This window comes from Typopeltis vanoorti, chromosome 5 (genome assembly GCF_054136105.1).
Source record: "Typopeltis vanoorti isolate ZY-2024b chromosome 5, IOZ_Tvanoo_1.0, whole genome shotgun sequence".
NCBI lineage: Eukaryota > Metazoa > Arthropoda > Arachnida > Uropygi > Thelyphonidae > Typopeltis > Typopeltis vanoorti.
In genome coordinates, this window is record NC_143553.1 from 33,371,167 (window position 1) to 33,388,872 (window position 17,706).

General features: G+C 35.0%; 1 protein-coding gene across 1 annotated transcript in view; it reads left to right on the forward strand.

The window, feature by feature from the left end:
• The first annotated feature begins 3,111 nt into the window (after positions 1 to 3,111).
• The window catches only part of LOC150106300 (heat shock 70 kDa protein 12A-like), a 152,666-nt gene continuing 138,071 nt past the window's right edge, over positions 3,112 to 17,706 (forward strand). Inside the window, exons 1-2 of the mRNA XM_090392973.1 lie at positions 3,112 to 4,360; positions 16,293 to 16,544. Coding sequence (XP_090249099.1) covers positions 3,112 to 4,360; positions 16,293 to 16,544 — 1,501 coding nt within the window. The remainder of the gene's footprint in view (positions 4,361 to 16,292; positions 16,545 to 17,706) is intronic.

Sequence of the window (17,706 nt, forward strand, 5' to 3'; positions counted from 1 at the left end):
AAGATGGGCGCTATGTCTGTTTGTTCCTCACACTATAGTGTTCGTTAACTTCTTTCCAAGCAGTGTATATTCCGTATTTAGGCTGAAATAGGTGAATGTAGAATGTATCTCACAAAGAAAAAAATCGGTGCTTTTATTTTTAAGGCGCTTTTCGCATTTTCTAAAGTGTTGTAGTATTTTCATTGATTGGATTTAATTCAAATTTGGCATGTCTTGTTAAATACTTCCCTTCGAGTAAAGACAGACCAATAACTTTCAACTTAAGACTGGGGTTAGAGCAAGTCAATTTTACTGTCATAATAATGCTTGTAATAAGAACTGTCAGTGACTCTACAGTAGTTGGCTTTCAAAAGTAACTGCCACAACTCTTCAGGAATTAAAAAAGTTTTATAATATGAAAGTTTTATACTTGTGACACTACCTTCTCACCCTGTGGTAGTGGTCTCACACTGGGCGATGAAATCTAGCTTCCACCTAAAGATAATCGCAAAACATCCATGTCCACGGCAGGATTCAAATCATCAACCTATTTAAAGAGCGGATACACTAACTATTCAACCAACATGTACCTATGGTAAAAGATAATTATTATGCGGAAAGGAAACTGTTAATGGCACATAAATCAGCAAGTGAGGAAATGATCATAGACAATAGTAAAAAAACCGAGGAATTTTTGGAGGACCGTCAGTATTACATACATGCATTCGTGCCAGCCTGGTTGACGAGTGTTTAGCGTATTCGCTTTCCAGCCAACAGGCTGCGGATTCGAATCCTGTTATGGGCATGGATGTTTGGGATTGTCTGTAAGTTGGTGATGAATTTTATCGCTCGGTGTGAGACCCCCCCCCTGCTTATTGGAGGCTTGAAGTGCCTGAAGAAGTTCAATGTTTGGTCTCTAGAGTAGGGTTTTCGGACTATGTAAAAATACAAATTGTGCGTCACGGTCCGGAAAGAAAACGACATTTCCGGTATTCACAAATAAAAACAAAATAAATAAATTATAAAAATAAAAGTCCTTAGCCTGGTACCAAATGTACTATAACTGACAGCTTTTATGGGTGGGAGGCAATAAAAATTAACACCATATTCGTAATATCAATATGAGATTGCAATTGTTTATTATTATTATTACATGGGGCACCTACTCTACAACTAACAGCAACTACACAAACCGCCCACCACTAGTATTATTCTTTTTTCTTTCGAAAGACAGACTAAACGATCAACCAAGCCTGTCAAAAATGCTACACACTAAGCTCCTAACAAAATATTATTTTTTTATGCTTTTATGAAAAAATATTTGCTATTCCTGCAGTTTAGTAGTCTGTTTGTGCATCAGTACAGTGTATTGGACTGTGATGGCACACCACCAGATATTCTTTAGATATATGAATCATTGCGATCAATATAGGTGAACATAGTTACTGAACGTTCGCTGTGCCAAATTTTATTAATGAGCTAATGTAATGAGATACTGTAATTGCCAGAATTGGTTGTGAGTTGCCGGATGGTGAATGGATTTAAGGAGGTATAATGAGATTTGTGTGTATGTTGGTTGATGTGGGTCTCCCGCGATGAGTCTCTGGACTCCATGGAGATGGTAAAATAAATATATAAAAAAATAACAATGACATGTTTTCATGTTTGTATGTGTTTATTTGTTCAAATTCGATCCATAACTCACAATATGAGTTACTACGTATACCAGCCAATGAATTAGAAACCTTTTATGCAGATATACGTAAACATCACTTATGCCGCGTATATGCAAAACGCTTGATCACATGTTTCTCCAAATGTTCTTAGGCAACTCTTTAAGAGTGCTGCTGGTCAGTAATCATCAATAGTGTTGGTCACAATGGAGAAAAACAAAGGATCTTTCGGAGTTTATTGTGGGTGTCCGTCTGGCTACAGCCACAACTTTGAAACCAGCAGAGCTGACTGGTTTCTCAAAAGGTGAGATATCAGGGTATTTAATCAGTGGAAAAATAACCTACATTGCTTGTCTAAGAGGCGCAGTTATGGTCCTAAGACAGTCAGACACGAGATCGCCGTACGCGTCTTCTGAGAAGGCGTGTATAGACAAACAGAACTTCGTGTGTGCAGCAGTTAAACGAAGCATTTAATGAAGGCTGTTTCTGATCCATATCTCACCGAACTAAGATTAGGGAATTGAAGATGATCGGTATTGGTTTATAAGTTTATAATTCAGTGGCGGGTATGTGTATCTAATATATATAACGGTTTTGTTTATGCCAGAAAATCTATCAGCAGGCTTATGCTCTGTGTGACATGTATCTTGTTTCACATTTCCGTCTGATGCACTAGTACGATAAATGTAAGGAAATTACAATGTGATTAATATTCATACAATTTCCAGCGGAGTTCGCTGGATATTGTATGAAGGTGAGGAATAATGTTTTACTTCACTGATGGATAGGTAAGTGGAATGCATTGCCAGAGAAAATATTAAGAGCATGTAATTTAAGACAAGACACGGTACACAGATATTGTACCTACTAGATTTACAGTTTCTTCCCATGATAAGCTTTCAACTCCAAGTGGTGTGTTCTTTAATGATATAATAAAGACTCTTATTAATTGTAATTATTTCACTTCAGAGATATAATCAAAGATTTCCAGTTATCTATAAGGGGTTCTGTTGACTTAATTGCATTTATTTGTTTTATAGTTAGAAAAACCCATCCTGATAGGACCAGTCCTCACCCATTCAGTTATGGGGAACATCTTGCTGTCGAAAAAAAATGCCAGTTAAATGATACTGAAACTGAGTGCCACTGCTCACTCAGGCGACAGAGTAAATCATATCCCACTGTGTGTGCCACCTGTCAACATACTAGGTTGCACCAGCAGTGTGAAGACTCAGTAGAAATCAAGCAGCAAAGAACTGCCATTTTCGAAAATGAAAAGGAGTTGCTACATATTTCTGGGAGGCTAAATACTTCACCTCAATCACGCTCAGATAAAACTGTGCTACCCTCTGACTTGACTAGCAGAAGTCCGCAGGTTTATGGTAATCATTTTGTTTCAGTAATACAGGACGTGCACGGAGTTCACTACCTCTCAACACGAGGCTCCCACCGGTCTTCCATGACATCACAATCGAATGTTGGAGGAGTGACCCCAAAAGATTCAACTGTTTTTAATTCTAGTACTTTCGTACCCTCTCAGTTGTCTGATAATTCAGAGTTAATTTCTTATAAGTTTAGAAACATAAGTGATCCTGCATCATCCTGTAAGCCCAACTTATTTTCCAAGAGCAGTACCATCCCTTCTAGTGTGCACAGCAAGTTGCTTTCGTTGGAAAAGCCTACTTATGAAGGTTTCACAAATGCCATCTCATCACGCAAACAATCTCTTACTGAATGCCTTAAAATTGTATCCAGTGGGATAGCTAGGATTCATGTGAACGACATTACATCCTCTGAAAATGAATTGGATTTCGGAGAACAACGGCCATGCACATCTGTAGATTATAGCCATAGCGATGACATTAATGAATGTTATAACGTCAAACTGAATGCTCCACAAGAAGTAATTGTAGCTGGTTTCCACGATTTCTGCCATACAATGTTATCTATAGAAGACACAGCCACGGATCATTCAGAACAATCAAATAGGTCCAAATTAGCCTCTGACAAAGAAAATGCAAGTTTAAATGGTAGCATATCAAACACAACAGGGACATTTTATCTAGGAGAAGAGTTCTCAAAAAAATCACTTTCGCAATGCATATCAAGGATACCAATCCGCAGTTTTAAGAAGTTTGGAGATTTAAAGAAAGACGATTATAATCCTGGTGATGAAGAAGTGATGGCAGTTATTCAAGAACTGGATAACTCTCTTGTAGACACGACAGTAAACTGCGATCAAACTTATAACGAAAACAAAATATCACTTTGCCAAAAGCAGGAACACTCTGCCCAGATGTCTGTGCGATGCGGACTTTCGAACTCGACATCTGCCCAAAAGATCCAGGAACGTGGAATACAAAACGATAATTTAATTGAAGAAGTCGTTTCTCATAATAACCAAAAGTTGCACTCCCCCTTGCCAAGTACTACTTATTTAACAGGAAGACTCAAGCAAGAAATCGATCCTCAGTTATCCACATCCAGTATGTTTCACAAAAATGTCATTGAAATAGGAATCAACACTGAACTCAATATGCTATCATCAGCAAACGAATCACACATGTATACTCAAGCTGCTCCCGAAATTGTATCCAGACATTCATCATTCAATTTAGGAGAGACGCGCTTTCCAGAAAAGGAACAAGAAGAACTTTCAGATTGTTCATCAACTCGTAGAATTTCAGCAATAACTCCGCTATCTTCAGGTAAGTAAATCTGCAAGACTTTTTGGACTTTTTTTAAAAAATGCTTAAATAAATAAATCTATTTTATTTGTTTGTATAAATTGTCAGAAGAAGAATTTATAAAAATAGTGTCTTTATGGCAAAATTTCTAGTACCATAATGCTAAAATCGCATAAAAAACCAGTTATAAGTCTATTTTGGTCACTGACTTCAGGAATTCTTTCTAAATCGTTTTTTTTTTTTTTTAGTCCCTTCATGAGTCATTTTCTTGCAGAGGCAAGTAACTTGTCAATAAATTATATTCTTTAATCTTTTATCCAAGTTTAATTTAATTTGCAACCAAGTGAAAAAAACTTTCTACAACTTTCTCCGATCCAGATTATTTTAATAATAAGAGGATCATTTTTACTTCTTATATATGGGAAATTGTCAAGCATCTTAACAACAAAAAAGCTCCAGGTCCAGATGGCATCACAAACAGAGTCATCAAATTGCTACTGCACACAGCTATAGTGCATCTCGTCAACATCATGAATGCAGTCCTAAGAATACAATATTTCCCTCCTTCCTGGAAAATCGCTAATATTATACCAGTTCACAAGTGGGTCAAAGATTCACATTTGCCTCAAAATTATTGTCCAATCAGTCTGCTATCCAATCTAGGAAAAATTGATGAAAAAAAATTATCCTTTCCTGACTGCAAGAATCGGCAGACAAATTAAATATCAACAAGCTACAGATTGCAATGAATATGACCTCTATAAACATAAAGGGCCTAAATCCATTTAATTTCCAATGATATCATTTAATCCCTCAGCCTCCACAGGGTGAGCTTAATGCTCATAAATTACTCTGAACAACACATCTTCCGTATATACTCAGATAATAGGGAGTATAAAAAGTGGCAAGCTTCACCTTTTGCAACAGTATCATTATGTGTGCGTTACTTTGGTGCAGATTTAAAGATCAAAACAGAAACAGACAATGATAAAATTATAAAAGTAACAAAATAAGACTTACATTAGGAAAAAAATTAATATTTGTAGAATTTTTGGCTAAGTTTCCTAACCATTGTTAAGTTGAAAAGAGATAAACACAATAAGAACAACACTTAAAAGTACAAGCACATGACAATATATGCTATCAAACTACAGTAGGATAACTCCATCTGCAACTATTAGAATTGAAAGAAATAAATTTAAATAATTACAGTTATCTACAGGATCTATTAGCTCACTAGACATCACTAGACTATTTGAGCATTGTTTCCAGTCAGACTTCTTTCACAGGAACATTGGTCTTCCTAGACATTTGGACTAGTAATGAGCTGTCTCTTATCCCCCCCCCCTTTCCTAGTGATCACTTTAAGGAAACCTTTGAGATGCATTATCAAACTACAACACCTACTATATGGTCGAAGTATGTTGATGACATTTTCATAGTCTGAAGCATGACATTTGTTTTACAGCTGTTTCTCCTTTCTCTGAATTTCTTCTATTCTAATGTACATTTCACATTGGATTAGGAGAATGAAAGCAAACTTCCTTTTCACAATGTTTTAGTTACAAAAAACAGATAATAGCATTTTGTTAAAGGTTTCACATAAACTCACCATACTAGTTGCTATCTTCATGTTTCATCCTTCCCAAAAACTGGGCATATTCCACACCCTGAGTAGTATCTATTTTAAATAATCAAGACAAAAGAACTTCAAACTCTTCTCCACCATTTGTTCTTAATCGATAAAAACACAGTTAAACTTATTAATTTAAAATAACCACCAAAATCTAGATAACCAGTAAAGAGATTTGGTTTCAATCCCATATATTGGTAACCATCCCTCAAGTCTGCTATCGTTCTCAAAAAGCATGACATTCAAGTGGCATATAAGTGAATCCAAACAGGTTGCAGATCTCAAAGACAGTATTCTCTTTTACAAGAATCCAGGTTAGGTATTTATAGAATCTCATGTTCTTGTGGTGTATCCTATATAGCTCAGGCAGGCTAGTTTTGAATTGAGAAGAAACTGCAGCATTGATCACAAAAGAGAAGAAATGTCTAGCCTAGCTCATCAGATGTTTGTGAAACACACTACTGATTAGGGTATAGCCACCATCTTCTACTTAGAAGAGAACTTTTTTTTTTCCCTCACCAAATCAAGGAATCTTCTGCAGCCATTCACTGATATAGCTGCCTTAATAAAAACCAAAGCCTCATCCTGAATGATATTTGGAAATCGCTGCTTAGATGTCTTGACACATCAGAATTTAACTTTAACAACCATCTACAGACTCTCCAAGGAGATAGCTGGTGCATGTCACAAATTACTGCCATCTCATTTAATTTCTTTGATTTTTTTTCTGTTCTAATGATTTATTTGTGTTTTAACATCAGTTGCATTCATCATTTTTCCTGTTTATAGTTTTGCAAAAGCTACCAAAATATAGATGTGTGAAACTAGTCAGTATATACTCTACACCATCCAACAAATATAAAATTTTCTCTATTACTTTTATGTATTTTAGACAATAAAGTAACATTTAAATGTAAGATTTTTTGAGATTAAGAAACATTAAGGTTGCACACTGCTGCAGATAATGGAAGTGTCATATTGTGAGACAAGAGTTTACATGCTGTTTTTTTCATTTAAAGGTTATAACAGTAGTGGCAAAAATAGTGCAAAATGTATAGTTAAAATATTCTGCACTATGTTTTTGTGAAAAGCAAAAACAAATAAGAGCTTTGATCAGACCATATCAGAGCTACTGTGTATATGTATATATATATATATATATATAATCTGATTTCTTGGAATTCACGATGAGGAAACTGGTTCAGAGAGTTGTTGTGAAGAGCATACCAGATATGTTGGGGGATATATTTCAGAAGATATTCCTGCATGATTTAGTCCTATTGAAATTATTTCTATATAATTATCAATAGGATTGGATTTAGTGTATTAAATTCTTCAAGGAGTAGTTGTTGACAAAATCAACCTGCAAAAATCGGATTTAACAAAGAACATAATAACAAAAAAAAAGTTTAGAGGGACTTGTGGATGCCAATAAATGACAGAGAAAATAGGTGAATTTGATAGAACTAATAAATTATACTTAAAATAAACTCTAAACTTAAAATCTGGATCATCCAAATATATGCTCCCACCTCATCCCACACTGATAAAGAGATAGAAGCATTTTATGACTCACTGCAGCACACTCTAGACAAAAAAAAGAAATAGCAATCAAAACTTTATTATAGTAATGGATGATTTTAATGCCAAAGTAGGTCACCCCATTCATCAAGTAGACACAATAGGACCATACATATATGGTACAAGCAACAACTTAGGAATGGCTCTTACAGAATTCTCTATTAGTAACAAGCTTTATATTATGAATACATTTTTTAAGAAAGCCCTCAAAAGAAAATGGACATGGAGAAGTCCAAACAGAGAAATAAAAAATGAAATAGATTATATACTGTGTAATAATAAAGAAATAGTTCAAGATACCTCACTACTAAATCAAGTAAAAACAGGAAGTGACCACAGACTGGTCAGAGCCAAAATTAAAATAAATCCCAAATTGGAAAGAATAAAATCACTAAAAACAAAAAATCAAGAAGTTTTGACTTAAAACCTATCGAAAACAAGAAGAAGGATTACAAAGAAAAACTCAATCAGAAACTAGACAATAAATATATTTGAAGAAGACATAAATAAAATAAGCAAAAACCTAACAGAAGTAATAATCTTAGCAGCCAATGAATTCAAAAGCAACAAAAAGACCATAAACTTTCAGAGGAAACCTTACAACTACTAAAAAAGAGACGAAATATGAAACAAGACAAAAACTTAATTTCTAAAATAGAATATGCAGAACTATGCAAAACAATAAGGAAAAAGATAGAAAAACAACAAGGAAATGAAATAAGATCTTATAACACTAAAAAAATAAAAGAAAGAATTGAAAACAATAAAAATATGAAAATACTAAGAAAACATTTATCAGTGGGCAAAAGTCAAATAACTCCAATAAAAGATAAGAATAGAATTACAATAAGGAACCAAGAACAAATCCTAAGCAGGCTAGAAGAATTTTATAAGAACTCTATAGTGATCCTTCAATAGATAAATCAAATATAAATAACTCTTCTCCATCGCATATGGAATTCATCCCCCAATTCACTTCAGATTAAATAAAACAAGATTAAAACAAATGAAAAATGTCCTGTTGAAGAGCTAATTTAGATAGAATTAATTAAATGGGGAGGAAACAATATAATTCATCATGTCACAAACTTACTAAATCTATGCCTAGAAGAGGGGAAGATACCAGAAAATTGGAAAAACGCCACTCTGATACTGTTATTTAAAACAGGGGACAAAGAAGAAGTAAAGAACTATAGACCAATTAGTATTCTCTCTAATCTGTACAAAATTCTCACAAAAATAATTAAAAAAAACAGGTTAACCCCTCTTCTAAACTCAAATCAATCAGTAGAACAAGTAGGATTCCATAAAGGCTTGAACACAATTGATCATATTCATGCAGTAAAACAAATAATAGAAAAAGCAGAAGAAAACCAATTGCCTCTCTATTGATTATGAAAAAGCATTTGATTCCATCAAAACTAATGCAATAATCAAAGCACTCCAGAATCAGGGAGTTCCTGGAGAATATATGGACCTCCTCCAGGCAATATACCAAACTGCAACAATCCAACTTCACACGAGTAGCAATAAAATATCAATTGAAAAAGGTATCCAACAAGGAGACTCTCTCTCACCCAAAATCTTTACAGCAGTCCTTCAAGAAATATTTAATAATATAAACTGGACAAACCTTGGTATAAAAATTAATAAGAGAAACTTGACACACCTAAGATATGAAGATGATATCATAATTTTTACAAACACTCCAGAAGACCTTAATATAATGATAGAAGACCTATATCATGAAAGCAGAAAAGTTGGTCTAAAAATAAACAGAGAAAAAAACTAAAATCATGTTTAATCATTTTGTAACACCAAAAAACATAATAATAGAAAACAATTTCTTGGAAAGAGTCTCTTCATATACATACTTAGGGCATCTCATTGATCTAAACTGTGGACTCCAAAAGGAAATAAATAGGAGAGTTCAACTTGCCTGGAGTGCATTCAGAAAATTGAAAAGCATTTTTCAAAACAATGATATCCCACTCTGTTTAAAAAGGAAGACATTTACCCAATGTATACTTCCAGTCATCTGATATGGTTGTGAAACTTGGGCACTAACAAAAACACTGGCAAATAAATTGACAACAACTCAAAGAAAAATGGAGAGGTTGATGCTAGGCATCACATTAAATGATAAGTGAAACACCTGGATAAGAAGCCAGACTCGCATCACTGACTTCATTCTTCACCATAAGCGACTAAAATGGAAATGGGCTGGACATCTATCCAGAAGAGATGAGTGATGGACCACCATACTAACGAACTAGATTCCGAAGGAAGGGAAACGAGGCCGAGGACGTCTTAAAAGAAGGTGGAGTGATGAATTGCCAAATTTTGTTGGGGAAAATTGGTCAACCATTGCCAAGAACAGAGAAAGGTGGAAAGAATTAGAGGAGGTCTTTGTTCAGCAGCAGACAGAAAATGGCTGAAAAGAAGAAGAATAGAATTCCATAGATTTTCAATAAAAAAAAATTGCAACTTTACCATATTACATTGTCATCATCAAATTCCTGATATGTAACCCTGAAGGTTGAACAAGATGCCATGATAGTATTGCATAATAAAGTAATATAAAAAAAAAATCTGTTAAAGACTTTTATTCCCCAAATGGAGTAGGCAGAGTTCCTTTAGCACTTACTTACTTTTTAAAGACAGGTGAGCAGCCAATTTCTAAACTTCAAGTAATTGCTGAGTATGAGCCAAAACCACCAGTCAATCAAGACTTTTCAGGGGGGGGGGTCATAGACAAACTACTGCTATCCCATGGCCCTAAATTCTAACACTCAAATCATTGTCTGCAATAATGAGTAGCACTGTTTATAATGGTCAGTTTTTAAGGTGCAGAGCAGTGGCAGCCAGTGAAAATTTTAAGTAAGGGTGCTACATATAGAAAATAAGAAAAAAATTCATTTTTTCCTTATCAGTAACCAATTTATTAATAATTAAATTTACATATTAAAAGATTGCTTTATTAAAAATATTTCACCCTTACCACGAACACACACCAATAATAAAAGTTTCTTACACAGAAATAACGCACACAAGCATACAATTTATCTGTAGCAACACTGCTCGTCAAGCAGTGTCAGATTCGACATTCCGACGCATTACTGATGCAGTACATTTGTTTTTTTCATATTTTCAACAGTGACACTAGTCATAATTCAGCCTTGTATCTATAATAAATAAATATGTTATTTTAACAGAATAAAATAAGATTTACCAAAAATATTTCACCCTCACCACGAACACACCAATAATAACAGTTTCGTATCTCACAGAAATAACGAAACGTAAAAAGTGCAAACGAATGTCAATGAGTCTAGCCGGAACTGACTGAACGTGATAATTCTGACACTGCGTTAAATCGCAGTGCACTTGTTTCGTAATCTAAAGCGTTAATCAAACAATTCCAATTATTAACTATTCGATCAATGTTGAAACATAAGCTGTAACCTTTAACATGTTGTATTGCATTTATATAATGTTGTAAGCATTGTTATTATTTATAAACACAAACAAAATTTAATTTTTTCGTTTTTTCCTTGGGGGTGCTGCAGTGTCACAGTGCTTATGTACAAGCTGCCACTGATGCAGAGTTAAAAACCCCAGTTTCAGAGAGAGAAAATCCCATTTTCCAGTGCCAAAGAGTAATTGATTAACTCGAAGCTGAAGAAAGGCCTAGAAAACAGTTTCTCTAGTTGGAGTCTAGATTTGACCCTATTTATTATTATTGTTATTATTTGGGTATCTCCATGGAGCATCAAAAAGAAATCATTGTGGTAGGCCAATACTTACTATTCCTCTCCTTAAACTCATTCACAACTAATTCTGCGATCTATTCCACTCATTCACCGCTCTCGAAGAAAAAATCTAGTGTGCACATCCTTACTAATCACACTCTTATTCAAGTTATAGGGGTGATTTCTGATTTTCTCTCTCTCTCTCTCTGTTCTTCATGAAGTGACAAATTGCCTGAAGGTCATATAGAACCCCTTTAATGAGTTTCTATCATGTCCCCTCTTTTTCACCTATCAACTAAATTTTTCAACCAATGCATCTTTGACATATCCTCATGGGGGAGCATTCCACATAGCTCGATCACTTGTCTATTAAACTTCTCCACCACCTCCTAATTCCCAAGAAACCCAGATGACCAAATCTGTGCATAGTAGTCAAGATGCAGACAAATCATAGCCTTATAAAGGAGGATAATAAACTTCCCTATCTTTACTTATTAGTGTTTTTTCAACATTGAAGTAATCCTTTGACCTATTTTGCCAAATTTTGCAATGTGTGCCCTGTGAACTTCAAATCTCTGTCCACGATTACCTTCATCAATTTCCTGCAATCCTACTATCAGTGTGATACACAGTATATAATCTTTTCAACCCGAAGTGCATAACATTACATTTTGCAACATTAAATTGACAACCACTACCCTTCACCCATGCCAATTTATTTTAATCATCCTGTGAAATATATACAGCACTTTTATCAGCTATTGTCCTCGTCAGTTTTGCATCCTCAGCAAACCATGAATATCCCCACTATAGACCAGTATGTATAACTGCAGACTGCAGTTATAGTCAAGGTGTTGGAGAGATTAATTATAAATAGAATTTTGGTTTATAAATAGAATTATAAATACAAGATTGGTTGATGGATGTAGTATTCTTTATAATGGTCAGCATGGATTTTTAAACATTAGGTCTTGTTTTAGCAGTGTATGTACTTGCATTTTATGATAAGGTAACAAACATATAAGGACAATCATATACAGTGATATTTTTGGACTTTGCAAAAGCATTTGAGAGATTATCACATGATAAGTTGGTATACAAGCTGCAGAGGATGGTAATAAATAGTATATTGGTTCGATGGATTGGTGATTGGTTCTCGGAACAATATCGGCAAGTTGTGTATGATGGAGCAGTGTCTCAAAAAAAAGGAGGAACCAGTGGCGTGCCCCTGATGTTTAACTTGTTTGTAAATGATATATCATTTACAAACATTTTGGAGTGCAGAAATATAAGGCTGTACTGGAAGCAGTGGATGAGATTAGAGATTTAGGAGATATTTGACAATAGACTGAAGTTCAGAGGGAATATTGCAAAGACTGCACATCGTAATGCTACTATGATAAGTACACTGACATGTAGAGATAAGGAAGTTGTGCTGCTGTATAAAGCACTGGTCAGACCACACTTAGACTATTGTGCTCAGATTTAGTCACTTGGATTTCATTGTGATGTGAAAATTTTGGAGAGGATCCAGAGATGAGTGACTGACAATATCAGGACTGGAATGTTGGCTATGGAGAGAGAGGTTGAAAGAATGTGGATTTCAGAGTTTTGTGGATAGGAGGAAAAGAGGTGATATGATAGAGATGGTTAAGTTAGTGAGAGGATTTTATCAGATTAATCCAGAGGGGATTATAAAGAGTAGAAGGTGAGAGGGGAAGAACCAGAGGCTATCCCTGGAAGTTGTGTAAGAGTGTAGCGAAGAGGGATGTGAGGAGTAATTTTTTACATGGAGAATTGTCAGTGAATAGATTACATTACCTGAATATGTTGTTAATGCAGGGAGTGTTAAGAATTTTTAGATTTGATATGTTCAACATGTTGTCAGTTGAATGTACCTTGCACAGTGAGTCTGCCAACTCCATGTAGGGTGTAACAATAATAATAAATCATTCCCTGTATCACTAATATACAAATTAAAGAGTGGTAGCCCTAGTACAGAGCCCTGAGGCACTCAACCAGTCACTCTCATTCTCCAAGATTCCACTACACCATATACTGCTCTGTGGTGTCAGTTACCTACCTATCCATGCCATCAGTTTATATCCATTCTCATTTGCTCCAACCTCTATCCTGCACCACACACCTTCAAAACCATTGGTGCTATTTCCTTCTAAATTCTCCATTCTGAGAGGATTCAACTCATCATATATCATAACACTCTCATTTTCCCTCCCTATCCTGCCAAAATATGCTATACCCTTCTACTTCTATTTCCGTCAGTATATTACCTTGATGGACTTGTGATGTGAGTCAGGATTTCTCCATGACTGCAGGTCGTAAAGAGTCCAGCTGTTTCTGTCTTGGGCCTTTCTTCTCCATTTTCTTCCAACTTTCTTAATCATCAGGTCTTCCCACCTTAAGGCTGGTCTTCCAGGTTTCCTTTTGGTATCTCTAGGATACCAATTTCTTACTCTGACTGTCCATCTGTTGTCTCTCATTCTGGCGAGATGTCCTGCACCTTTGAGTCCAGACTTCTTCCTGATTTCTGTGTGTCTTACGTGGTCTATTTTATTTATGTTGCACATTCTTCTTTCTATTGCACGTTGAGTTGCTATTAAGTTTTGTTCTTCTTTTAAAGTTGTGTTCCATGTTTCGCTGCCAGAGGTTAATGCTGGTAGGATGCGACTATTGAAAAGGTGGGCTCTTATTTCTATATCTATGTTTTGGTTGGTGATGGTTGATTTTATTTTGTTGAAGGCTATCCAAGCAGCTCTTTTTCTCCTTGCTATTTAATTTTGATATGTTGTTATTCGTTTTTATGGACTGTCCAAGTAATCTTCAACTTTTTTGATGGTGTGAGATTCTAGAGTGATCGTGTTAATCTTTACAGTATTCGTTTTTCATCCACCTTGTTTTGTCTGGATGTATTTCCAATCCAATTTTTTGGCAGTTTTGACTTATGTCATTCAGCATTGATTCTAATAGCTCGGGAGAGTGAGATATTAATACCACATCGTCAATGAATAATAGGATATTTAACATTTTACCATCAGTGTTTATTCCACCTTTCATGTCAGTTTTACGAATGATGCTGTCCAGAGTAGATGTGAAGAGATTAGGTGATAAGACATCACTCTGATGTACTCCTCTACTTAAGTTAATTTTAATTCTACTTAATTTCTTTCTTTAACTTTAATTTCTAATTAAATTTCTTTTACATAAATTTAATTTTACTTAAGTTAAAATTAAATTAAGTCAGTATATTTTCTATCAACCATATTTCAGTTATTCCAATATTTATATTTGGACAGGCTTTCACTGCCACCAGTTTCGCTCCCTTTATTCCTGATAATCCTGGATTTCCATAAAGAAATGTCAATGCATTGCTGCTATTTCTATACCTATTGTTATTCTCTAAAAACTGCATTTGACTCTGCAATATACTATACATTCTCTCATCTTTTGAGTTATTATCCACCCTGGCAACTCTAGTTTTCCTAGTCCTCAATTCTGAATTATCATATCTAGACAGTACACTCACTGTCTTCCTCAACATTTTTCTCAAATCTCTTGCCACCCAATTCACACTACCTCTCATTATTTGTAACCATCACTGTCAACTCATCCACATTCTGCCTTGCTTGCCATAGAGATATACTCTCTATCGCAAATTCTTCATACTACGTTGTACCATTCTATTTTGCATACCACAAATCACTGAATCTCCATACATCACTCCCCCTTCATAGATCCATTCATTCCCTTACCTACATCCCTCTCGCTCTCCTTCAACACTCCCCTTCCTTGCTCTCTCATTAATCATCTGCCATCCTTTCATCTCTTTTTTCCTTGCTTATGCACTCACTCTAGACTTTCTCTCGTTCCCAGGTTCACCTATTCTCTCTCTCCTTGTTCCCATAACTTTCTCTCACACCAGTTATTCATCTGACATAGTCAGCATTTTCATGTTTTCTAATCTCTTCCTTCACATGATAAACTCATTTTTCATGCCTTCCACTTCCTTTCTCGGTAGCTCTGTCTCCCTCTCCAACTATCCTAGAACTATGAAAGAAAGGATGCTATATTTTTAAATTTTTTTTGTTGGGGTTTTGTTTTTTTCTCAGTTTAAATTATTAATATTAGCACTCCATGCTGTCAAAAGATCATTGCAGGTGTTATCCCTGTCACACACACACACAAGCTCGCTGAACCCTGCCTCAAGCTCATTTGCCATTTCCGCACTTACTGTATTCTTAGGTAATGCATTCTACTCACTTACCACATGCAAACACCTTCTCCATACTCCTCTACTAACACCCTCCTTATATGGCTTCCAGGAATGTCCCCTACTTCTACCTTTGCCTCTCTCCATTTTATAAAAATTTTTCTCTGGTAATAACTTGAAAAAGTTATAGTAACAAATTTAACCAATAACAGTTCCTTACTAACTTATATGTTCCAGTTATAAATCATATTCCCTCCTTCTATTCAGAAGGTTCTGAATAGAGGGAATGCAAACAGCATTCCCTCCATCTGTGTTATACCTAGAATTCCTGAGACCTGGCACCATCTTATCTTATTTTCAGTAGTTTTTTAAAAAAAAAAAAAACCAGAGCAATATCTGTACCTTCATTTCATTAAAGTTAATTACTGTAGTTATCGTGTAATTTATTATTTATTGACACCATCTTTGTTAACATTCTCTGGGCCTCATCCAGTATATCCTCATCTCCTTGAAAATCAGGTGCCATCTGCACACATTTCTTTAATTTACTATTAATTATTTATCTAGAAAAAATTCCACAATGCTTACCATTGTTTTTTTTTTTTTTTTTTTTTTTTTTTTTTTTTTAAAAAAACTAGACTGCAATTCTCCAGTGTTGAAAATTTTAAGTTTGGATATTGTGTAATCTTGTAGGGATTGGGATTAAAAATTGAAAACTTTTCATCTAATATACAAATGAATACAACTTCAAATTTTCAGATGCCAATGCAACTTCCAGATCATCTACTGATGACTGTGATATATCCATTGGAATTCATTCAGTATCAAATAATCCTCCTAATATGACTTCTTACCATCGCATCAGTCCTTGTTCTGTTGATTCTGGAAATAGTTCTCATCATCAAGGTTACTTTGTTGTAGTGGCTATAGACTTTGGTACAACATATAGTGGTTATGCCTTCAGTTTCACTCGAGATCCAGATAATATTCATATGATGAAGAAGTGGGATGGTGAGTTGACTTTTATTTTAATATTAAATTTTTTTCAGTATTTATGGTAAATGAAACTACAGCTTATAACAACAGAGTAATGCATCGTTGGCACTAATAATAATGAGATTTACTATTATACAGGTATCAACATGGAGTCAGATGACTCTTTGCAGGAGATCCATTATCACACACATAGCAATTATTCACACAATATCTATCACAGTGCTCCTTAAATTCATTCACTGACAAAGCACTCACAGCCACTTCTGGCAACCCCTTCACTACCTTCCATGCAGAACATCTAGGTCCTAACACACTGGCTGTTAATTTATTTTCACAGTATTAATTATAGCACAGAAAGATAAGAAAATAATTAATATTTATTTGCTGTTATTTTGCTGGTATTATATCCAGCATCTTCAGAGCACAAGAACAGTTGTCATAGTACACAAAACAACAATTTGGTATAACAGTGGGACTATTTTAAAAAAAATTGTAACAGACAACACAGAGAACTAAAGTCCTAATTAGGTACCATCTGTGTTAGAAAAAGAGAGAAAAAAATATTAATTAGATCTTAAAATGACTGTCTCCCAAATTTTTGGTAAATTTATGCAGCCATATGTTGAGGTTTGGAATATGGTTTAAAGCTGCTGTTGACTCCAAAAATAACCTCTCTGACTTATAATGACTTTGTGTAGCACTTTTGTTTTCTTCCATTTGATCCTGTGTGAAGGGATATCCAAGGCATGGTCTGCTAGCCCTGGATGAATTTCTATGTTCACCAAGGCAGATGTCAACAGTTCTTCTTGTCTGTCCACAGTAAGCCAGGTCACAATAACAGGGCACTTCATAAACTCCTGGAATCTAAATACCATTTAATAAGGTCATCATCACGAACCATGGGCTCACTGCCTGTTGGTGTCCGATGCCTCCTTCAGTATCTTCTTCCACCTTTCTTTGTCCAGTGCACAGTGTCTGTACACCCATTCCACACCAATCCTTTATGTTGTCCATCCATTCTCTGTATGGTCTACCTCTTCTGTTTACATCATCCATAATACCAAACGTGAATATCTTTATCTTTCGGTCTTCACTCATTCTGCAGATGTGTCCAAATAATTGCAGCTTCCATTTTATAATCTTCTGCATAAAGTTCTCCTTTGGTTATATCTTCCAA